The sequence below is a fragment of the Salmo trutta genome, chromosome 12 (genome assembly GCF_901001165.1).
Source record: "Salmo trutta chromosome 12, fSalTru1.1, whole genome shotgun sequence".
Lineage (NCBI taxonomy): Eukaryota > Metazoa > Chordata > Actinopteri > Salmoniformes > Salmonidae > Salmo > Salmo trutta.
In genome coordinates this window covers 64,456,674-64,481,242 of record NC_042968.1, presented here as the reverse complement: position 1 = coordinate 64,481,242, position 24,569 = coordinate 64,456,674, and the positions used below count along the sequence as shown (strand labels likewise).

General features: G+C 44.5%; 1 protein-coding gene across 5 annotated transcripts in view; it reads right to left on the bottom strand.

Annotated features, from left to right (window-relative positions):
* Positions 1 to 23,836, bottom strand: part of ehmt1b (euchromatic histone-lysine N-methyltransferase 1b) — a 28,850-nt gene extending 5,014 nt beyond the window's left edge. Inside the window, exons 1-21 of one of the 5 annotated variants that reach the window (XM_029769127.1) lie at positions 23,780 to 23,836; positions 9,327 to 9,414; positions 8,662 to 9,206; positions 8,397 to 8,544; positions 8,043 to 8,179; positions 7,752 to 7,913; positions 7,514 to 7,576; positions 7,216 to 7,333; positions 6,990 to 7,103; positions 6,444 to 6,589; positions 6,134 to 6,277; positions 5,653 to 5,888; positions 5,217 to 5,429; positions 3,173 to 3,255; positions 2,958 to 3,064; positions 2,561 to 2,683; positions 2,194 to 2,295; positions 1,263 to 1,367; positions 954 to 1,108; positions 612 to 773; positions 264 to 408 (exon numbers count right to left, since the gene is read on the bottom strand). In XM_029769127.1, the coding sequence (XP_029624987.1) occupies positions 264 to 408; positions 612 to 773; positions 954 to 1,108; positions 1,263 to 1,367; positions 2,194 to 2,295; positions 2,561 to 2,683; positions 2,958 to 3,064; positions 3,173 to 3,255; positions 5,217 to 5,429; positions 5,653 to 5,888; positions 6,134 to 6,277; positions 6,444 to 6,589; positions 6,990 to 7,103; positions 7,216 to 7,333; positions 7,514 to 7,576; positions 7,752 to 7,913; positions 8,043 to 8,179; positions 8,397 to 8,544; positions 8,662 to 9,206; positions 9,327 to 9,414; positions 23,780 to 23,800 (3,117 nt within the window). In that variant the 5' untranslated portion in view covers positions 23,801 to 23,836. Of the gene's footprint in view, positions 1 to 263; positions 409 to 611; positions 774 to 953; positions 1,109 to 1,262; positions 1,368 to 2,193; positions 2,296 to 2,560; positions 2,684 to 2,957; positions 3,065 to 3,172; positions 3,256 to 5,216; positions 5,430 to 5,652; positions 5,889 to 6,133; positions 6,278 to 6,443; positions 6,590 to 6,989; positions 7,104 to 7,215; positions 7,334 to 7,513; positions 7,577 to 7,751; positions 7,914 to 8,042; positions 8,180 to 8,396; positions 8,545 to 8,661; positions 9,207 to 9,326; positions 9,415 to 15,537; positions 15,945 to 20,394; positions 20,521 to 21,981; positions 22,003 to 23,779 lie in introns of those variants that run through there. The other 4 variants (XM_029769128.1, XM_029769123.1, XM_029769124.1 and 1 more) reach the window with 4 other exon arrangements.
* Positions 23,837 to 24,569: the final 733 nt, after the last annotated feature.

Below are 24,569 nucleotides of genomic sequence, written 5' to 3'. Positions count from 1 at the left end.
GGTAATAGTGCCTGAAATTAAATTGGCAGATATTGTGTTAGCCAATATTGGCTTAAAAAGCCAAACCTAACTAGGGTTGGGATAATGTCAATGTTGCGTTGATTAGATAGTAGCTGGGAGCTTGTGGTGTTGATATTTGTTTATGACAGTTTGCTGTGGAAAACGTGGAAAATTGCATGTACTTTCAGAATTGTTTGGCGAGCTACTCATATGTGGGCTGCGAGCTACTGGAGACCCCTGGTCTATCCAGTCACATGACCCACCTGTAAGTGTGTGATGTTCTTGTCTATGTTCATGGGGGAGGTGACACAGTTGTCTGGGACATATTTGTAGTTGTCCGGACAGGGCTCACTGTCCACTGAGTTGACACAGGGGACTGGAACTCCCTCATACCCCCGGGCTATGTCTCTGTGGTGAAAGATGTACTGGTCAGCAAAAGGTTGGAGGCTCAGGTCCCAGTGGATATTATATTATACTTGACAATCGGTCAACAAGAGGTAGCCACAAGTAGAGAGGAAAGGGTACCATGCATGATCAGAGACAGAGCATCAGAAAGGTAAACGTGTGAGAAATGCATGAAAGTTTGAGAGACGGCGATCGAGGAATTCTACCTGTTAAGGACCTTCTCCCCCTGGGTGCTGCTCCTGGCCTCCTTCACCCTCCTGTTAGTCTGCAGGGTGAGCCAGACCCTGGAACTGTGGCTGCAGCAGTCTGGCGGCGTCTCCCCCTCACGGTTCTTCAGGTTGACATCCGCCCCGCGAGACAGAAAGAGCCTGAGGGGCCACAGATCATAGCCTTCGACACCATCACTTAAGTGTACTAGATGGAATAGTCCTGATGTGGCTACAGCCTCGGTTATAATAATGGAGGCTACAGCCACAGCAGTGCTGTAGGATGGAGATTCTATTACTTATTGCCGAATCACCAGTCATTTCCCCTCAACCTCCACTCACGTGACACAGTCGAGCCTGTTCTCCCGTGCAGCGATGTGCAGAGGGGAGTCTCCGTGGATGTTGACAGCATGGAGGTCACACTTGGACTCTAGGAGGAGCTCAGCAATCTCCACACTGCCAGAGAAGGCCGCCCAGTGGAGACAGATGTTCTCCTCCTACAAACAGACAACAGTTAGCAAATTCACGACAGTGTCATAGACGACAAAGTCAGACAAAAAAAAAAACTCAAGATAGAGCAAAGTAATTGAAACAAAAACAGTTTGGCTTGTGTGAGGTCATGAAGACCCTCGGTTAACCCTAGTTACTGACCTTGTCCCTGATGTTGATGTCAGCCCCTTTATTGAGCAGCATCTTCACCTGCTCTAGGTGCTTATACTCTGTTGCCCAAATCATAGCCGTCCAACCGCCATCGTCCTAGACAGAGTAACACATCACAGCTTTAACAACGGGCCCCTACAGCATGGGATTGCTTCAATGTCCTGGATATAACGACGAGCGATGTCACTAACCTTCTCCGAGAGATATTATAAGAGGTTGAGGAGGATGTATTACCACAAGGACAAAGACTGCCATGACATCGTTCCTGCCATAATGGATCAATACCTGCAGCAAGGTCAAGCACTTCAAATAGAGACATCAAATACCATACTCAGGTTTTTAAACTCTGCAGTACCACAGTCATATGGCATCAGAGTGCCTTTGATGGTGGCACACAAAACGACATCTCCTTTTGAAATGCTGGAGCATCCCTGCTACACATCCTTGAGATCAGATACATTTTTGAGGCAGAGAAACATCTGTTTTAGAGATGGCCAGAATAGGAGGTCAATGACAACTTGCTCCGTAGCTTTACACAAACAAATTGGCTTTCACGTCGGCAGGGTAGCCAATGGGGTTGTAATCCTAACTAATGCATGCTGATCATTCCACAGCAGCTGCAATGTAAGAGGAAACCATTAGGAGCCCATGTGGAGCGGATGGGAGCAGCACGCCCACCGAGAGGAGAGTCAGGCCCCTACGGAAAGACTACTTGTGAGGGCACAACACAAACACAGGCCAGAGCAAAACAGAACTGAATTAAGATGAAAGCACTCCTGGTTCTGATTGACTTCAGTGGTACAACCAACGCAAGCCATGCTAAGCTGTAATCATCTTGAGGGACTAAACATTGTGCAGAATTACGGCTATGCTCAACGAGTTTGTGTTTCACTGGTTTATGAATGAAAAAAGCAGAACTCACCTGACAGTTGATGTCTATGAGTCCTGTGGAGAGGAGATGCTCCACAATGTTATAATGGCCAATCTTAGCAGCTAGGTGGAGACAAGTGAACCCCTCCACATCCTGGAGAACAGAAGGGAGTCAACACACATTGCTGCTGTCATAAGATTCATACCACTGTAATACAACGCAACCCTCTACATAGACTACTAACAGGGCTTGCATGCTATCAAAACACTATTGCCAAAGCCTAAGACAAGAATGGCACTTGAGTTACATACAGCACCATCACATCCACTGCCCCCGATGGAAATATAGACTAATGAAGTCTCCCCGGAGAATGAGGTATGAGTGTCGCTGTGGTGTTAGAGGGGGTGTGTGAACCCACCTTGTGGCTGGCGATGGCTCCTGCCCTCAGTAGGTAGCAGACCGCCTCCAGGTGGTTGTTCTCACAGGCCTCCATCAGGGGCGTGCGCTGGTCCTCATCGCAGATGTCCAGGTTAGCACCAGACTGGTAGGGAGGGAGGGACAGACCAAAACAACTAGATCAATCTACTCTGATCCACTCAATACTATCGAAATTGGTCCATGAAGAGATTTTGATGACTGTGCCGATTAAAATGATCCACGAGAAGAGGTCAACACATGTGCAACGTAATAACCTGGCGAGTCAACCGATGCCATGGAACCCATGCTGGAAAGCTTGGTCTCTATGCATGTCCGTGTAATGCAACGTCTACCCCTTCCCTCATCCACTCCCAGTGGGAACTATAGCCCAGCCTCACCTGAACCAGCAGGTGACAGATCTCCTGGTGGCCTGCCTCAGATGCTACATGGAGAGGGGTGCGTCTGCTCTGGCTCTCCATCTTAAAGTTAGGGTCTACCCCATCCACTGGTGGACAGGGATACAGAGGGACATTTGTTATTCACAGAAACCTGACCGGATAATGACGTTTGTTCATTGTTTAATATCTTAGTTTAAAAAAGACATCTCCCTCACCCAACATGAGCAAGACCTTCTGTATTTCCCCCTGTTTAGCAGAGATAAACAGCTGCTTGGGGTGAAACCGCAGCTTCTTGGGCCTGATGCAGGACACATGGAAGAAGTCAGTTACAGGAATACACCTTCACAATAACAACAGGAGAATATTGATAGAAAACATAAATCATTTAACGTGTGCATGAACATGTCACACAGGAAGGTAGCTGAGGAACCCTCAACGTTCTCTTACTGTGCCTTTAGAAAGTATTCAGACCCTTTGACCTTTTCCACTTTACAGCCTTATCCCAAAATTGATTAAAACATTTATCAATCCACACACACACACCACAATGCCCCATAATGAAAAACTGAAATATCACATTTACATACGTATTTTGTTGAGTGTGTACTTTGTTGAAGCACCTTTGGCAGCGATTACAGCCTTGAGTCTTTTTGGGTATGAAGATGCAAGCTTAGCACACCTGTATTTGAGAGTTTCTCCAATTCTTCTCTGCAGATCCTCTCAATATCTGTCAGGTTGGCTGGGGAGCGTCGCTGCACAGCTGTTTTCAGGTCTCTCCAGAGAGGTTAGATCGGGTTCAAGTCCGGGCTCTTTGTCCTGTTGGAAGGTGAATCTTCAACCCAGTCTGAGGTCATGAGCATGGTGGAGCAGGTTTCCATTAAGGATCTCTCTGTACTTTGCTCCGTTCATCTTTCCCTCGATCCCGACTAGCCTCCCAGTCCTTGCCGCTGAAAAACATCCCCATAGCATGATGCTGCCACCACTCTGCTTCACCATAGGGATGGTGCCAGGTTTCCTCCAGATGTGATATTTGGCATTCAGGCCAAAGAATCTTGGTTTCATTAGGCCAGAGAATCTTGTTTCTCATGCTCTGTCCTTTAGGTGCCATTTGGCAAACTGCAAGCAGGCTGTCATGTGCATTTTACTGAGGAGTGGCTTCCATCTGGCCACTCTACCATAAAGGCCTGATTGGTGGAGTGCTGCAGAGATGGTTGTCCTTCTGGAAGGTTCTCCCGTCTCCGCAGAGAAACTCTGGAGCTCTGTTAGTGTGACAGAACCGATTGCTCAGTTTTCCCAGGCGGCCAGCTCTAGGAAGAGTCTTGGTGGTTCCAAACTTCTTCCATTTAAAATTGATGTAAGCCACTGTGTTCTTGGGGATCTTCAATGCTGCAGAAATGTTTTGATACCCTTCCCCAGATCTGTGCCTCAACACAATCCTGGAGCTCTACGGACAATTCCTTCGACCTCACGGCTTGGTTTTTGCTCCTTTGACATGCACTGTCAACTGTGGGACCTTACATAGACAGGTGTGTGCCTGTTCCAAATCATGTCCAATCAATAGAGTTGACCACAGGTGGACTCCAATCAAGTTGTAGAAACATCTCAAGGATGATCAATGGAAACAGGATGCATCTGAGCTCAATTTCGAGTCTCATAGCAAAGGGTTTGAATACTTACAGTACCAGTCAAAAGTTTGGACACACCTACTTATTCCAGGGTTTTTCTTTATTTTTACTATTTTCTACATTGTATAATAATAGTGAAGACATCAAAACTATGAAATAGCACATATGGAATCATGTAGTAACCAAAACAAATTGTTAAATCAAAATATATTTTATATTTGAGATTCTATAAAGTGGCCACCCTTTGCCTTCATGAGAGCTTTGCACACTCTTGGCATTCTCTCAACCAGCTTGAAGTCTTTCCCCACTATTCTCCTATAACTATTTTTTTAAGACAAAAAGATCCCACCTTGTCTAGCGTCATTTGTTTTGTCGACATTTGGTAAGTTCACTGACAAATGTGCCGTTTCCATCAGGTAGGTCGTGCCATTTTTTATCCGGCATCGACTACTCGCATAAAAGGTTGGATCAAAACCCTGTTAGTAACACTAAAAGTGGTTAAGAGTGTGAGAGGAGACTTCTGGTGAGGGGGTGGTAGTGAGAGAGTGAAATACTAATCAGGACAATCAAACAGTTGCATAGTAGAGCAGCACTTTTTAACCTCTCAACCCTGAGTCTTGGTAGAATGTCTTACTTCTCTGTGTCCAGTGCCAGCAGGATGCTCTCCAAGGTCTCTTTAGGGGCGGCGCCCACTCCTATGCCGATCCCCATGCCCACAGCAGGAAGCAGTACTCCGGTTCTGGAGCCCCCAGGGAAGGAGTTGGTGTCCAGTGTGTGCTCGGGTGGGATGGAGAGAGAGCTGTCTGCTCGGCCACCCAGATCACCTCCCACAGAGAGACAGAATGGACTGGAACACACACAGAAGGGTGATAAATGCCTGATTACTACAACAGAAGAGTGATACTGTTGAAAATACCAGTGTCATCTTCTCAGACTGAAAGGAATACATAATATGAGGAAACGATGTATTGATGAAAATGTGTGATTTGGCTCCTTTCTTTACCTGCTATTGACTGTAATGGAAGCCCCCCCCCTCCAACCCATTATTCCCAACAGTGCTGTGAACCTACCCTCCAGTTGTGGTGTCTGCCCTGCCCTCCGCGGTCCTGGGCGTGGCAGGGTCATATGCAGCACGTGTGGCAGGCACGGTGGAGGTTGTGTCGGCCTTGGCAATGGTTACCTCCTTGGCCTTGCTGGCCTCCTCCCCACAGTGTGGACAGAAGGTCTGGCCCTTCAGTACCGAGGCACAGGCCTGGTGGAAACGGTGGGAGATGTTGATGTCCGGTTGGCACTCCATGAAGGTACCCTACAACCCAAACATACACAGCCAGGTCAGTGTGTTCGCCATTGAAGAATCCCAGTGTTTTAACATTTTCGAAGGCCATAATCACAGAATATATAAAGGCCTTGGCTAGTTCAGTGTTATAAGTAGGGCCAGATTTTTTTTCCCTAACCACTATAATTAGGACCTGGCTTACTAGAAGACCCTTTCCACTCAGAAATAGATGCAGTGTTTGCCCATTCCCACTCCAGGGAGGTCCCAGTACTCACGGCTCTGCAGAAGAAGCCACAGCCGGGGCAGCACTGGTGCTTGACCATGCCGGCCCGGTGGTCCTCACACAGCACCAGCAGCTGCACAGAATTTGAGGGACGCATCATCTCATGCTTTAGAACCGCACTCTGACACCGGCTCAGCTGTGAGAAGGAAAGAGGTACGTATGAGTGAGAAACAAAGACTGAAAAGGAAGAAAGGGGTGGATAAATCAGGACGAAGCCAAAGACATAGGGAGAGAATGTGATAAGTGGACATAGGGAATGGGATACGTGCAAAAATATGATGAGGCCTAGCATCAAGGCTCACCTGTTGGTCGACGCTCTCCGTGGCCATGCACTTCCTGTCGGCCAGCGTGAGGATCTCCCGACTCTTGGGCGTCTCCATGCGACAGCTGCAGAGTGGCAGCTCCTGCACCATATCTGGCTCCACACTTCCCATAGCCCCAGAAACTCCTGCACAGAGGACCATCCACTCAGCTCATCCGAGAGATGTCAATATGACCCTTACTTACAGGTTTAATGCGCTTTCCAAGAGTTTATAGAGATGAATTTAGAGCTACAATAGTGGTACAGTTCCAGACTCTTAATTATCAGATTTTATATTTCTATGACAGACATCACCACCAGGGGGCGCTCAGTGCTGCTCTCATGAGTCATCTGAACCAGTCAGGGAGGACAGAGGCCTTGCCTCATAAAACCAAGACCATTTCGGAGTCTTCAGAAACATTAAAAGGTAGTCTATGGATGGGAAAATCTCAGAGAGGAATTATCTTACCAACAGGCAGTTCAGTTCACAACTATCCCCCTTTCCCTTTATTTCCCCCATCACCTACTCCTCTGTGGCCTCACTCACCTGTGTGCAGTGAGGAGAGCAGCTTCTCCTGGGCTTTGAGGTTGAGTAAGTGGAGAGGAACCTCTGTGTACTCCTTATTGAGGCCTGCCTGCCCCTGGGGCTGGGGAACTGTGCCTGGAAAGGGATGTAGAGTTAGCTAGCACAGGGAGCAGAAAGTCAAAGGTCGGAGATCTCTTCAGATGTTCCCATAATGTTCCTCATAAGGCAGAGCGGTGGGTTACTGTACCAGGGAGTCCCTCAATCTTGGGCTTAGGCTTCCTTTTCCGTTTCCTGGATGGCCGGAGCCAGGCGTTGTCTCCCTTTACTTTCTTTTTCAATCTCTTCTTCACGCTGGATTCCGAGCTCTGTGTGTAAGCAGATCATTTGAGAGATGTATTCTCTCCAATGACAATCAATGTACCTCTCCTCAGTCTGATGGTGGAACAGCATGACTGAGGACAAGATTGTGCTTTGATAATGTTTGGGTTCACAAAAACACTCACTTATGTCGTTCCGATCAAGGGAAAATAGTTGCGTAATCTTACCAAGTCAGACTCGTTCTCCTCTTCTTCCTCTTCAGCTGATTCCTCAGAGTCCGGCTCCTCTCCCTGAACCGACAAGTATCACACAATGTCAAAGAGGTTTGGCCATTTGCAAAAGGATTTCATTGCATTTCCTACCTTAATTTGTGGTTCTAAACCTGTGATATCTATGAATGTAATAGAAGCATAATTTTATCAAGGTTCTCAACTGGGGTGCAGACAGACAAACTAAGATTTCAACCTGAAGGGCAAGGCATGATGTTCGACTCTTCTCCTGGCCCGTGGGGACACCTTCCTCTCCACCCTGCTCCTCCTCTTCCTCCCATTCCTCTCCATCTTCCAAATCTTCCTCCTCTGACTCATTCTCCATCCTTTCCCCGTTGACGTGTGCTACCTCTTTAGGCTGGGAGGGGGAGCAGAGAAATATTACAACGTGATGCTGACAGCCAAATATCCAAATTCTAATACATTTCCTCCCAATTTCCATTCAATTCTAAAACAGTTAAGATAGTCTATGGAGGAGAGATGAAACCTGTGTGCTTTGAGTTGATTGTTGAAGTTGACTAAACATCTCCACCACTGTCAGCTGCCTCAGCACTTTGGTTTTCTTCCTGGGGACCAGACTGTATGTTCCCATCTTCCTTTTCTTCTTCCTCGATGCCGACGCTGCTGGAAAAGAGCAATCAATTGAGCTCAAGAAGCCATGAACCTCTTACACTACATCACAGTACACACAGCTTTTATTCATACTCCCCTGGCTTTTGCAGCCCTGAAATAAGTAGATAGCCTCCAGTAAGCAAAGTACTGCCATTACATTTTTGTTGTGTGTGCTATTTTCCTTGTACCCTCTCCCCTCTACTGTAGGCCCCAGTGCTCTCTCTCTGACCTGTCTGGGACTTGGCTGTGGCTGCAGCCGGCATGTCGTTTTGGCTCTGAGGTAGCTGGTTCTGGGAGGGGGATGTCTTCTCCTCCTCTGGTCCATTCTGACTCTCCTCGTCTGCACCGTTTGGTTCTGTTAATTCCCTGTTTAGAAGCTACGGCGATAAAGAAAATATTAGTGCTTCATATTTTAGTAGAATTTCACTCATGTGTCTCACTCAAATACCTGAACCATTCATCGACTCTCTTTTTACTAGGCTAATACTAGCTACCTTTAGTGTCTGGTTGGACGCTGGCCTGGACATGGTCTTGCGTGCTCGGTGTATGGCGATGGACAGCGGAGACGGGGCGGGGGAGTCACTAGGGGACGTGCCATTTTTAGTCTCTGTGTCTGAGCCCCCCTGTCCCGACGGGGAGCCGGCCTGGTGGTTGTCAGTTCTTAGTGCGCCAGGACTGTGGGCGTGCCCTGCTGCGGAGGACAGGAAGGTTGTGGTGGTGTGTCCCACCATTGTGGTGCCGGAGGGCAACCAGCTAGTCCTATGTGGGGCAGCCACCAAGCCTGTCCCCGTTGAAGACCCCCCCTCCTGCTGCTTGCTGAGGATGTATCCATTACTCCCGGTGACGGAACCGTGAGGTGGGTCGGTCTCCAACGTCCCATTCTCTATGACCACCTGAGACTTGTTGTCCTGGGAGACCAGGGGGGTGGGGGACTGGTGTCCGTTCCCCACCTCTACGCTCTCATAGGTTCCGTTTAGCTCCACCTCTGCTCCGGGGGAGGATCCCAGTCTGGCAGCTACCTCCTCGTCTCTCAATGTGTCTGGAACAGTAGATATCAGTCAGTCTCACAGTATGGTCTTATGTTAGGCTAGCTCAAGAGACGAAGACTAGGAGTAAACCTTTCCATGTTTAGCTGTAATGGCTTTAAAGATGAACTCACCTCCTTCCTCCTCTCGGTCCCCAGGTGATTCCATCCCCTCATCCATGGACTCCCCTTTACCCAATCTGCCTTCGGCCAGACCTGTGGGCTGACAGCACACACACACACACTGCTAACTCCATGCCCAGCATCAAGAACACAGCTATATGGTCAGAGAATTTCATATAGCCTATAAAAGCATGCTGGACAATTAACACTGTTTAGAGAGGTTACAGACCAACAGAATGCACTCATAAACCTAAGTATGTCCACAATTTCACTAGATGTTTAAGCTTGAAGTATTATGTGAAGTTTATGATCCCCATGGCTGAAATAGCCTGCAGCTCTGTGTGGCTATAACAGACACAGAACTCTTATGAATAACACTACAAAGCCTAATGGGTTGTTCCACCTGAAAAAAGTACAAGCATTATTTTGTTGAAATATAATTTTCTCTGGGAAATTAAGCTAATTGACTGACCCAAATTGGCCATTTTCATTTATAGGACACATATAATATTCAATAAATATAGTACCTAACATCTGATTTGGACAAAACTTATTCTGAACAATGAATAAAACATGAGGAATAAAAAAAACTAAAATGGCCAAAAGCCACCCACAGACCCCACACCAAGCCCATCAACGGCCAGTAGTAGTATGAAGCTGCGGCTTGGTGTATTGTTTATTCATACTATGTAATGTATTCTTAGTGAATATGGTGATGTCCCCTCTGTTCAGAGAAATTAGCCCAGCTTACATTTTCCACATAAGTGTGTTATGTATAACTATGTTTTGCCCCCTAGATGTCACTGTTCCTGCCACATTCTTTTATCACGTTTTCTGGTGTCTTGTGTTTATTAAATGGATAACAACATTTTCTCTGCAACTTTGGGTAGAAAACCAATAGATTTTGCTCATGATGAAAATAAATATTGTGGTCATCCTCACAAGTCAAGCCAGTCCTCCATGAAAGCAATTCAGTTTGTCCTTTTCTTAGGCTTAATCTGTGTCCAGGAAACAGCCCATGTCTGTGGTTTATTCCCTTCAATAAAAGTCTGGATTAGTTAGACCATTCCTGGTGCACAAGCAAACCATTAGCCTACAGCAGTTCTAATGGTTTCAATGTTCTTCAAATGGTAAATGTCCCAAACACACACACACACACACACACACACACACACACACACACACTGTATAGTGTTTTGCAATGGTTTGGGTTTAATGGTAAATGTCACCAATCACATGACAGAGATGTTAGCTAATAATTTTATTGAAAAACACAACTACCATGCAATGGTTTATAATTGTATTATTTTATTAGGGTTCTCACAACATTTTAGTCCCTGGTCAATTTTTCAACAACAAAAAATGTGCGATTAACAGAAACCGTCCGTTTTTTTTTTTTTTTTAACTAATTGACTGATGTCGGTTCAACTATTTGAATTCTGTTTAGTTCAGGCTTTTTCTGTGAGCACAACGCGCAGTTTCTCTAGAGACAAATCAGATCAAGCCCAAACTGTGGGATGTAGTAGGGAGTTGTAGTGTCCAACAGGACAATATTCTACCTAGTTTAGCACAGAACGCATTGTAATTAACAACAATGACCATAATCCATTGCGCGCCTACTTGTCCTGTGTGTGGAGCAGACACGGAGAGAAGAGACGGAAGACGTGCAATAGAGAGCAGCTGCTTCGCGAGGGGACACAGACACACACATTGTTTTGTTCCATTGTTTGTATTATTTTTTAGTTGCATTGTTTGTATATCATGGTATTTTAAAATGTGACTGTCCTTGTCTATCAGTGTATCAGTGTTTCGTTACTTGTCATATTTTGTGTTTAATTGTGAACCCCAGGAAGAGTAGCTGCTGCTTCTGTATTGGGGATCCAAATAAACAAATACCTGAAAACACATTATCTAAGTGATTGATACTTGGTACTCAGCAGTCCCAAAAGTATTGATACTTGGTACTCAGCAAAATCACTAAAATAGTGATTTTGTTTGACAGGATAGGCAGGCGCTCTATTGAGATGAGATGACTTGGAAATAAATAATAAAATAAAACAAAAGTAATATACAAAACTATTTTATTAAAGGTACAGTAATGTGATTAAATGGGACTTTTATTAATTGATTTATGCTGTGTTACAGCATTCAACCCACATAATGCATAGCACATTTAATGTTATTTTATTTTTGAAATACATTTTGAAATAATCGGACATCACCAAATTCACAGAGAATACATTACATAGCATGAATAAACTCCAAGCAGCAGCTTGATACTACTTGACGAACAGAGAACTGAAATGGTATAGTGGCCGTTGGGGTGGCCATGGTGTAGGGAGGTCCATGGGCTTTTCACCATTTATTTGGAGTCCTCACATCTTAAATCACTGTTAAGAAAAGGTTAGGTCCAAATCGGATGTTGGGTACTATATTTATTGAATATTATATTAATCCTATGAATTGAAATGGACAATTTGGGTGCAATCAATTAGTTTTAAATTGGAAGAATTTCAGAACAATCTAAGATGATGGGTGTCATGGCTTGCTGAAATGACATGGAACAACCCCAATGACAGGCACTGGTTGGACAGACACGGTACAAAAGACACCTTCACTATGGGAAATCCCCATGTGGGATCCAGGACCACCACACTACAGATGACTCATTCTTTAACCCACCGAGGCCAAACAGGAAGAAAGGCCAGGTGCTCTGCTCCCTCTCTCTGGCCCTCTGTCTTCAGGCCCTCACCGTCACTGACTACGCTCTGCAGACATGTTAGGCTGAAGGCCCAGTTTTAGCCACGGCTCAGTAAGGAGCTCTGCAATAGGAATGGAATCAAACGGTGTCTCCTTTCCTCCTCCAGAGAGCTGCCTACTGAAAGGCTTTACCTCCAACATCTCAAACATCCAGAGAAAGCACCTCATGCTCAACCAACTGTCAGCATACTTCAAAGAGTCAGATACAATGTGATTGAGAACCCATTCTAACAGTGTAACACAAGGCCAAATTACTCAGGTTAGCATTAGGACCACAAATCAACTACGATGATTATGGTAAAGACCTATGCAGGGACAAGAAACAATCCATAATATGTTCTTGTTTGCCTTGCCTTATTCTGTCTCCTCTTCACTCATGTACCCGGCCCATCTCTTTCAATACTAGCAGCTAATACAATCTTCCTTCAGCAGCACCAGACAAAAACAAACAAAGGACAAAGACAGCAGGCACCATGAACCAGACCAGGTAAAAAAACAGAACAGATACACCAGACAGAAGATAAAGAAGAGGACACATGCAGTTATACCAGTGGATCCACCTTTTCAAACCGACAGGTTTTCCTGTATTTCTGTTTCTGTTACAGAACGTCTGAAAAGCTCAGAAGAGGAAGCAGGTCAGAGGGATCCGCAATGGGAGGAAATTCACCATCTTCCCCTTCCGCCCCCCCGGCGACCCAGGCCTGTCGCAAAAGCTCTCACTACCAATTGGAAGCCCCATCAGACACCTGCCTCTAAAGCCACCACAAAATGTCTGCCTAATGTGGCTCTAACAACAAAATATGCCCTTCTCTCAGTCTCCACCAGGGGAACCATTACACAGACAGTCTTATGTGGGCTACGGGTGGGAAGGTTGTGCAGTGCTTTGGTATTGGAGGATATAGCCTAGCATTAGACTCCATCAGCTGTCCACGGCCACCTCCCCCACAGTCCCCTCAGCCAGAGGATGGCCCCCACCGCTTGGCACCCTGCCACCATCAGGAGCTGAAGAGGACCCATTAGATTGAAACAAGAGGCCTCTATCAAACCAATGTGTCCTTCAGGATTAGCCTGGCCAATGCCTGCCAGATTAAAAGGCACCTCAGCCTAGCTGCTAGATTTGAGGGGAGAGCAGAGTCTGACCGACAAACTCAGGAGAGTTTTTGCCATGAAACCCTGCGCTGGAGCTCCACCTGACAGAACATTGAGCCAAGGCTGATAATTCACCCTAGAAAACAAGTCAAATAAACTTGAAAAGTAACCCAAACAATGGGCTTATTTGTTTTAAGTCTAAGCAAAGGGATGTGGGAATTGTCTAAAACCACTGACACCCCAGTGGACAAAGACACCGGTGTCCTCTGTCAGGCAGATGCATGCATGTCTTGACAATGTAGTGGCCTGTCTGTAGCTCTTGCCACACATAGCTCAGTGGATCCACAGACAAATCCATTGGTATTCTGAGCAGTCTGCCTTATCCTGCTCTCTCCTCTCGGTTATGAGAGAAATGTCTTCGATTTAGAGACACTTCAATTTTTTTATGAGGAAGAAAAATCACAATCACATAGACTAAAGTCTTCCAACATCAAACAAACAGATAGTAATTTAGCTTTTTCAACAGTTCTGGGAAAAATTGGTCTTACTCGTCTAAAGCACTTGCTCGTCTAAGACACTCGCACCCAAGAGCAAGCTGATAACTGTCAGAGGCTGAGGCTCCCAAAGAAAAAGGATCTGAGGTATTCTCACATGAGACCAGGTAGAAGAGAAGGGGTTCCAGAGACAGATTCCAAGGTGTGTGGTCAACACAGGTATGAGAGGGGAGAAACCCTTTCATATCCCTTCATAGATTCAAGAAACCTTCTCAAATCGTGCTTCTCTATGTCCTCAGTCCTGCCCCTAGTGGGTGAAAAGGGAACTTGCTCATTGGAGAGAGAAGGAGGGGGAGGGAAGAGTGAGAGAGGGCCGTCTGCAGATCTCCGCCATTTCCTAACCAGATTGTTTACTGACACAACGTGGCCAACGCTGCATTTTTCCACTAGGTGGGGGACATGTGGCCAGGATTTACGTGGATGGGGGATGGGAGCTCCAAGGCAGATCCACCTATGGGTTGTAATAAATAATTAGCCAACATGAGAAAAGAGAAATATATCAGAATCATTACAAAATGTAAGCAACATAATGAAAGCCTTTAAAAAAAAAAAAGCATACAAAAAAATCACTGTAAAAAAACAAAACCGACTTCTAAATGTTAATATCAGACACAGTCATTTAAAAATGACTGCATCTGCCAAACATTTCTTTCTAAAATAAATCTAATGGCAGTGAGGTCAGTGCACCCTATAGCTATTAGAACACAGCTAGCTACATGACTAAAGTCTATCTTGGGTTGTGGGTTCCGACGCCAGCCCCCTGAATAAGGCTTGTCTAGCTGTTGAAAGGCTGTGAACGATTAGAAAACATCTACTAACATAGCCTAGCAATGTAAACAACAATCGAGCTTCCTCCTATCACAGGTGTCAAAACTGCCCAGCGACCAAGAGAGCAACACCTTAAACAAAAGACGCATTAACAAAAGGGTAAAACAGCTATTGAGCAATGACCATCAACGCCTTGAAGATTGCCTCCTTTTTCCTCGAAGATGGATGATTTGTATCATTAAATTCACAAGACGGCAGCATGAACAAAAAGTAAGGAATTTGGACTTGTAACAATGTGAGAAAAAAAAAATCAACTACTGTTGCAAAGCCATTATGGAGTGCAAAATGCAGGCACCATCACACTGGATACTGAAGATTGTGCAGAAACAGCACTGAGGCTACGGTACTGTAAGACCTGAGTCTGACTATTGCACAGAATTATCCTGCAGTCATTCATCTTTCTTCTGTTTCTCTCCAGTGTGTATTTTACCATATGGGACTTTATCCCTGAGGTACCTCCTTGGCCCTTTCCTGGAGGAGAGGGTAGGGCTGCAAAGAGAAAGTGAAGGAAGGAGAGAGAGGAGTGAAACGAGGATGGGTCTGAGCCCTGGAGTGCCTGCCGGACAGCCAGGGAGGAACACCATTTGAGATTTCCAAGAAGTCGGACCACTGTCCTGAGTGCATTCATCTCAAGCCTACTGTAGCATACTCCTTTCCCTTGTGTCAATGCTCCAAACACAGCTATCAATCAATGGACATTTCCCAGACAGCAGGACCCACAAAACACCTTGGCAAGATTCAAATAGCCATTCTTCTAACACCTGACCCAGGTGAACACAGTGCATTACTAACCACTTCACCATAGGGGAGTAGCGGCTTGCTGCCATATGAAATGCTCCAGTCACAGATCACATCAGGCTGAAAAAGCCTTGATTACTGATCAAACTCTGTTCAAGCCTGCTGTCATGGACTCTGAAGACTGGCTTCACAGCCCAGAATAGGCTACCGTCCCCTTCCCTGTGGTAAATATGCACTTGCAGTAGGCATCATACCTGCTTTCTCCTGATGGCCTCCATTGAGGAGAGTGGTGGAGAGAGTGTGGGTGCAAGAGAGGAGCGGGAGTCTCCAACGTATTATTCCTCTTTTCCTTTTCCTCCTCGCATGCAGACATTCAACTCGTTGGTCATGTGACCCAGCAGCTCCCTCTGTCGGTCCCTCTCTCCAGAGGTCTTCCACAGAACATGCGCAGTCAGTTCGAATCAGTGGCTCCTCTTTTTTCCCCCCTCTCTCGTGACCTGTGCGCGGACAGCCATTTCAGGAACAGCAACAACCAAAAGTGAGAAACGGTCGCTAAGCAAGGGGCCAAAGAGGAGAGCTGTGTGCGCGCGAGTCAGCTTCTTAAAAACTCAATCAACACTGTTCTCCTTTAAAACAGAGCCCGCGAGGAGAGAGGCAAAAATGTAACTAGTATGGGAGCGATTCTCAGCCATCTCACCTCTACATTTTAATCTTTCAGCAGACGCTCTTATCCAGAGCGATTTACAGTAGAAAGTGCCTACATGTATTACTTTTTCATACTGGTCTCCCTTGGGAATTTATCCCACAACCCTGGCGTTGCAAGCACCATGACCTATGAGCTGAGCCACAATTGGCCATCAGGCCAAGCCAACTCTTCAACAGATAGGCCTACTGTAATGCACCTGTGGAAATGATGGACGCCCACTTCACAGTATCGGCTAGGAGAGGTCAGAAAAAGGCATCTAGCGAACTGTTCTGTGACATGACCCTTGAAGCAGACAATCTCATGTGAATTCTAAATTAAATAAAATGGCGAACAAGCCATAGGAGAAAGCTTGGGAGTGAGGACAACCTCTGTGAAAAATTAAGCTAGACTAGAACCAAATCAAAAAGACGTCGAAGTATGTGGACTGCCGATGATGTTGCTACCTTCGGGCACAACCATTTTTCTGTTTGGTTGTAATTCATAACAACAAAAAGGATCTAATCCAATCCCATTGCTTCAATAGCTTGTTTAACACTTCCTTAGGCAAGTGACTTGGATCTTGTTTCAGTGGTGGAATCTTCTGGCATAGAACTACGTCAAGCCTACGTCACTACTTTATCCGCTTGAATAAAATACAAAAAATTAGCTAGCAGGATTGATAGCAAACTTTGGTTTTTAATCACAACGTTCTGGCATGTCTGCCTTCTGATTTGTTGGGAGAGTCCCCAGGATAGTTTTTTTCTTCTTATCGACATAGGCAGTGACGTAGTTATTTTAGGCCAAAAGAGTCCATCATTGAAACCAGACCCTAGTCACTGTGTTGCCTGGGGGGGGGGGGGGGGGGTCAGGTTTTCGAGAATATTGATTTACACTGCTGAGTGACTGGTCCAGCTCTTCTTTTGAGAGGTGTAATACACTATCTGTGTAGTCAGGATCTCCCCCTGTTTTTCTCCCATGCTATCTGCACTTCTCCCTCTGAAAGGATGGAAGGTATCAAGGCTTCTTCTCTGACCACTGAATTCATTCCTTATATTATCCTCAGGCTGAAGACCACAGGGAAACACCACACAATACCGCCCAAAAGAGTCGGGGAAACTAGCACCCATATCACAATAATACAGGCCAGGGTCCTTCTCTGATTTGAAATGCACACATCCACTATTGTTTTCCCCTCCTCTCCAGAGTAATGCATTTGAATTTGTTGTGGTAAATGAAAACACAAAAAATGTATTGTTTAACACCAAGCTGAAGTGGCAAGGATATCAAGGGAGGATATGAAAATAGGCTATCAATTTATCAGAGATAGTTTGGTAAGGACACTCCAGATCTGGCACATAAGCCTTTCAGAATGTCAGAGCTATTCTGAGATTCCCTGTTACAAGTGGAGGCAGGAATTTTCCGACACATTTTATTAATGACAAACCTCTCTCCAGATCATGTTAAGTTTATTAGCTACATAGGATGGGAACTCAATCGTGCTCATTGCTTCTGCAGCCCTGTGTTCACGCTGCCCTGTTGTCAGGCCCTCAACATGGCACCACAAAGCAGTTAAGCAGTCTACCGAGCATGCTCAGTAGGCATCTCAGCCATTTTGAAGCTCTATGAACAAGCTAAGTGGCAGGCAATGGAGTAAGATCTGAGAAACCTCAGCAGTCCCTTTCCACAAAAATCAAACAACGATCTTAAACCCACACAACACCATATTTCAAAATCTTACATCCCACAAAGAAAAATCTGTTTTGTGTTTTCTGTTGGACAGGAATCAATGTATTTTCTTATACCACGATAGAGCCGACGCAGGAAGAAAGTGAGCGCAAGAAAGAAAGAGAAAGATTTCAGTATTATAGAAACTGAGGCCATAATAGGAGCTCTGTTAGTCTACTCGCAGCAGTGTATGCTACCACACGCCCACGGAAAGCCGGGGCCCACTGCCAGTGAGACATTTAGTCCTCATCTCTTCTGACTATGGCCACTAAAATTAGTACAACCTATGCACACACACGACGAGAGGCTACCAGATGTCACTAGTACTCTTCAATAAATTCTCCAAAAACTGGTGACTGGTGTCATGCGAACAGCCTTTAAGAAAAGGGCTTGACAAAGACTTCTACATTCTGACAGTTTCCATCCCACTCTAGTCTGCTGCCACCCAGGTTAGTTAACCCCTCAACTCCAATAGAATACCTCACAATTGGTTGATTCTCAGGATTACAATGTTCAACAGACTGTATTTGAAGACAGCATACAATTCAGCTAGATTTGTAAACAACATCAATGCTGTTCATTCGGAACTAAGGCCTTTCCCAAATCAACCCGACTAATACAAAGACAGAATGCCTGATGTCCTCATTAACTAATTCAAAAGAGTCAGAGGGGAACACTGGGCTTCCGCTTCCCTGTCCCTGCTGAGCTGAGCTCCTGGGGTGGATATGGATTTGAGGCCCCTCTACATGGAGCATTCAGAGGATAGTCCCACAGGAATATGGCTTAGCCAGACACATACTAGGCTATCGCTAGCTGATCAAGTCTTGCTGGGGATCTGGTTATCCTGATTGATAAACCTGAGCATTTCCGGTCTACAGGTAAAAGACATGGCCAAGTCTGTGGAACCTTGACACAATTCAATCGATTAGCTTAATTAATTAATTAATCAATCAATCAATCATGGGGTTTAGCTTCCAAAAAAAAATACAGAAATTAAGGAGGCTGTCAATTTACAAACTATTTAAAAAGACAACTGAGATCCATCTGGGCAAGCCCCATTAGAAGAGACATAAAAATGGAGATTGTAATAATCCCATCCTTTTCTTTCAAGTTCGCCCCCAGGCAACCATTGAAGTACATGGATAAAGCAGTGAATCACCGTCAATGGAGGAGGAGGAAAAGGGCGAAAGTAGAGCTCCACACTCAACATCTAGCTTCCCACACATGCACTGTCCCAGCTCAGGTCACATGACCAACTCTCGGTAGAAAGCTCTGACATGGCCTTTACTGGGCATGCTCAGATGGAGCCCTGCTTTTTTCATGGAGAAGGAAGAGGGAAAAAAACATTGCAGCCATTTCGTGAAACGATATCAAGAGAAAACAATGGGCAATGGGAAAACTGTCAAGGGGTTTACCACATTTCAGAATGTGAATGTCTAGTTGTAAAATCATCAAATTTTACTGGATGATTTCAATCACTGGCATCAACCGGTGACACAATCCAAAATATTATTTACTGCAAAGGCCTAAACACATCAAAAAGATTTAGGATGTCAGAAAATATTTTCTTTGTTGAAAATTAGGGAAACAGTGTCTCTGGCCAAGTCTCTGATACTAGGCCTAGCGTACATTTGCAGATAGCCTAATAGCCTATAAAATAGCATAAATATTAATCACGTACCTAACAAGAACAGATTATTTTGGTGCTGCACCGTACTAAAACAGTAAGCTATAACCTTCTTTGGAACAATGATTTCCCTTTAACAAAGCACAAAAATACTCATTATACTACCCAACATCAATCTTAATGCAAGAACCACTTTCCAGTCACAAACTTGAACCGTTCACCCTCCAGGGGCCAAGAAGTTCCCAATTCTTCTTCTTTTTTTTTTAAAACAACAACAAAAAACACTGGATAAGCTGTTCTGAGGAAGGCCTAAAACTAAGGAGTCCATATGGTCATTGTCTGTTGTTTTGTACAGTTTAACACTAAGTCGATTTATCGCCCACCGACAACCTGAATGGTGTTGGCAACTGCATTATGATCTGTTCCGACTGCATCTAACTCAAATGACATTGATGAAATTGTTTGCATTGCAAATAATCTGTAGAACACAGCAGTATTCACCTTCCATTCAAGTATTGCATTGCTGCTGGACTTATTTAATCAGAATAGCCTGAACTAAAGAGGCCTCCCCATCAAATAAGTGTTCCACCGAAAAGAGGCATCACATGTTTTCCCACCAAGAGTAGGATCTTTGTAGATGATAAGCTGCATGCTCCATCATGACCCCAAAACAAGGAAGATCAGGGTTTTTCCCCATCAGTCTTCTATCCAATGAGAGAGCACAAGACACATCCCAAATCGGCCAGTTCACCCACTCCTTCACCATTTGAGAGATAAGTCGAAGGCACTTCAGCCACCTCACACTGGAACTAGTTAAACCCATATCTACACATATCCTACCTGCACATCACAAACAATAGGCTACATACATACAGCTTGAGGCCAGGTGGCTATTCAATGATTTACCAGTTGCCTGACAAATTAAAAATAGAATACTGTGATAACTAAAACATGAGTGATGCATAGAGAAATAAAGAGCAATGATTCCCCTAAAACAGAGTCAGAGGCCCAGTATAAGGTTGCAGTAATGTGGCCCCCACCATGTTACTCCCCCCTCACCACAGTACACCATACCTTTGTCAGCAACAGAGATGCCGTGCCTTCAAGGAGCCGAGCTGACGCCATAAAGAGCCGGTCGTTCCTGTTAAGGCCAGAGGCCTAGTTGTCAGCTCTGCCCAGTACCCTGTCTATCCAACAGGAGCAGCAGAGCTCAGCTCAGTGCTGAGCATGCTCACTGATGCCCAACAACTGACAGAGAGAGAGGGAAGACTGCAGGGAAGAACTAGCTTCCGTGGCTAACGATGAGCAAGAAGTGGAATTTGCCAGTCCAGAGGCATTCACGTTTACCCACACCACCGCAAGTCAACAGTCCGACCTTCTTGTATCATCAATCCGCTTCTCCTTCCAACATTTGACTTCTGTAAAGAACATTTGGGTTGAAGAATAATTTGTTTTATAATTCTCTCCACTAATGTTTTCCAATGTTCTCCTCCAAAATGCCTGCTAATGGCTGCAACAACTACCACAGGGTCAAAATAAAGTCAATTTGGGATACATTAGTTCAGGCTCCCCCCTTATCTGGCTCAAACAACAAAGCAGGCTCTAGGGCTCTTCTTAGCATCCCATCACCAGGGACTTCAATCACAATTTAGGTCTACACACTCACAACACTAATATTCAACGCAAAGTAAAAATATGGCAACATGTCAGTAAACCATGAACTATTTGATTCAGAGGCTAGTATAAACAAACATTAACAACATCCGTTCCTCTGTGTTCCCTGCCAAAGCAAATGCAATGGGCATGGTGTGTGTGGTTATTACTGGCATGTGTAGGCTATTGTCTGCAAGAAAAAAACATATGTTGGCTATGTGGCTCTGGAGCTATAATGAATGGATCTTTGGGTGCAGAAGACAACCTCAGATTAGAAGATTCCTCCCTGTCAACAAGCCAGATACATGTTGTCCCTCACAGAATTGGCATTGGCATTTTCAAACAGATGGAGAGGACTGAGGAGTGCCACCTCTCAATGGAAGGAAGCTGTCGGGGAGTATTGAAGGACTGTCCTCGAGCGAAACATAATTCGAGCTCCCTCTGTCGGATAACAGTGGATTGTCACAAAATTGCAACTGAAATGTACATGAGAGTTCTTGAGTAGATATTACCAGTGGTGTAGTGGAGGGTATACGCAGGTACACGCCGTATACCCAATTATTCAGTGGGCATTGCGTATACTCACTTCTTAATCCCCACTGATACGTATCAAATTAGTGTAGTGGCGGTAAACACTATCAATTTATAGGGCTGATGGAACCGATTGGACAGTTTAGCTTAAAAAGTTACATTTACATTTTAGTCATTTAGCAGACACTCTTATCCAGAGCGACTTACAGTAGTGAATGCATACATTTCATACATGTTTTTCTCCGTACTTGTCCCCCAGTACTGGTCCCCCGTGGGAATCGAACCCACAACCCTGGCGTTGCAAACACCATGCTCTACCAACATTTTAGGCGCAGCAATGTACACATGGCAGTAGACCTACACAAATGCAATTTGCGAGAAAACACATTCATAAAATGCGCACTGCACATGCAAGCGGTTTCATGCAGAGTTTGAAATGTCCAATAGAAAGAAGGGATTTAAAGATGCAATAACTACCATGGGTTGCTAATATGACTGGGATAATTCCTTTGGCTGCTAGACAATGAAAGAAAGTTGAAAGTAAACCATTAGAACACATCCCTGTCTGTCAGAATGATATAATTATTTGCATTAATCCAGTGGCCATCTATTTTGCAAACTCACTCATGTGATACAAAAACACTGCTAGCCAAACAGTTCTAGGTGCTTTCACACTTGAATTAAAGGGTAACTTTACTAAAATCAAAATGTCTTAGAATTTTCCCTAAAATGGTCTCCTGATCTGGTTTAAGCATTGCTATGGACTTAGAACATACCATTTTGTTTTTCTACAAATAAATAAAGTGTGACTAAGAACAAAAGCCTGAATTTTGGGGGGAAAATCTGAAACCTGTGAATTTCTGACTCAAGTTAATCTGTTTCAATAATAGGTACTACTATTAGCCTACTGCACAGTACATCTTGGGTTGGCCTGATTGTAAAAGACCAATATGGGATATATAATTTTAGGTCAGTCAGTGTATGTCACTGAATTTTTCACACAGCGCACCTATCCTTCGCTGGGCGGGCCATTTGGGGGGGGGGAAAAGGGAAAATGGAATATACCCACTTCTCCAAGAGGGAGCACTTGATATTACCTGAGTCTGTTTACATATTGATCAAATTACATTTCTACGACCCGTAAGCTAATCATTCGACCTTGTTGGTTCAGTCAACACTGAAGGTGTTGGGAAGTGCGTGCAACAATGTTACCAGCTGCAGTCACTTCTGGCTTAATTTGAACAAATCCGTATGCTTATTACTTTGTTTAGTCCCGCAACGAGCCACTGTCTGCTGGACCAAGCAACTTGTTACTGTACTCTAGCTTATTTGGCTACACTGTACATAGCTAGCTAACAAACCCGTATGCTTCCCTGTGCATACTACAAGCGTTGCTCTAATGTAGCGTTACCTTAGCTATAATTTTAAAAGCAACTAGATTCCTATCATAGTTGTGTTGTATTGGATCTCAAATGTACTGGCTGGTTAACTGGGGATGGAGCTCCATTGTCGAGCTGTATTAAACTTTTGATGTCTCGTGCAGCCAGCACCAGCTATGGTAGTCGCTTGATTTGAGAGGGAATTTGAAATTATACACTAACCGGAATAATGCTAGCTACTTCGTTAATAAACGTGAAAAACAATGACATATCAACGATAGCTACATCCTTGGACCAGAGCCTTGTTTGGACCCCAATACAGTTATCCAAGTTCGATTCATATATAACGTTAGGCGGCGCGTTAATATTACAAAAAGCTAACGTTAAGCTAAGCAGCTAGCTAGCAACTCCCTGCATATTGTGGGAAACAGTGGAAAACCGGATTACTCTCGCAATAGAAAATGCCCCCAAAAAAGTGTAGAAAAATCATTGCAATAGTTACGCAAGAGTTAAACCAATTGTAATAATGTGAGTTTTCGTGGTTTGCACAGGTAAAACACTAGCTAGCTGGAGAGCCGGATGGCAACAAGGCCCTGGAACTTGTATGACTGAACAAAGCTGAATGCATCAACATGCCCAATTCAGATTCCGGGGCAGCGCATCCTCCTTAGCGATACAAGCACATTCAATTGCCCTACCGACACAAAAGCAGGGTTTCAGAATTGACAGTACCGGGCGGGCAGTTTGAAATTTAATGAAAGCAGAGGTCTCACAACATTTATCCTCGTTTAAGTTTCTTGACCTAAAACTACAACAGTTGTTGAAACGGGCAAGCCCACATAGTCATACAAAAACACACAGCTGCAGGAAACCAATCTTGATGTAAATATGCTTACCTCGGCTTGCACGGAAGCCATGGTTCCTTTTGCCTGACCAGTCTCCGCCCACTTAACTCATTGCGTCATCGCATTCATTTATTTGACGTGCTCAATAGCAGTCTGCTATAATTGAATTCAATATAATCGGTATTAAGTGATGCTTACATTTTACTCAAGCAGGCTACATATCCGTTCTGGGCATTGCATCCTATGTGTGCACTGTATAGTATGAGCGAGAGTTCGCATTTCCTCTTGCAAAATTTGACTATTTTATAGTCGTATTGAAGTGCTTTTAATATTTTTCCACATGAAATGCCATTTGTGCAGTCAAAATACAACAAAAAAAATCCCTATTTGTTTATCAATTTCATCAGAAATGTATCAAGGCATTTAAATGCACTATTTTTAGAGGTGCATTAAATAGTGAAATCAGAAAGGTGAAGGATCTGATCTATCTTCATTGTATTGTTCAACCAGAAAATACTGCGAAGGTAAGAAACTACGGTCTCTTGGATCCAATAACTACTCAAAGGCAAAGCATCTCTCTCTCTCTCACACACACACACACACACACACACACACACACACACACACACACACAATCTATCTCTGTCTGTCTCTCCCTCCATCCCTTGGCAAGTATTTATTTCACCTTTATTTAATCAGGTAGGCTAATTGAGAACAAGTTCTCATTTACAACTGCGACCTGGCCAAGATAAAGCAAAGCAGTGCTACACAAACAACAACACAGAGTTACACATGGAATAAACAAACATACAGTCAATAACACAATTTAAAAAGTCTATAT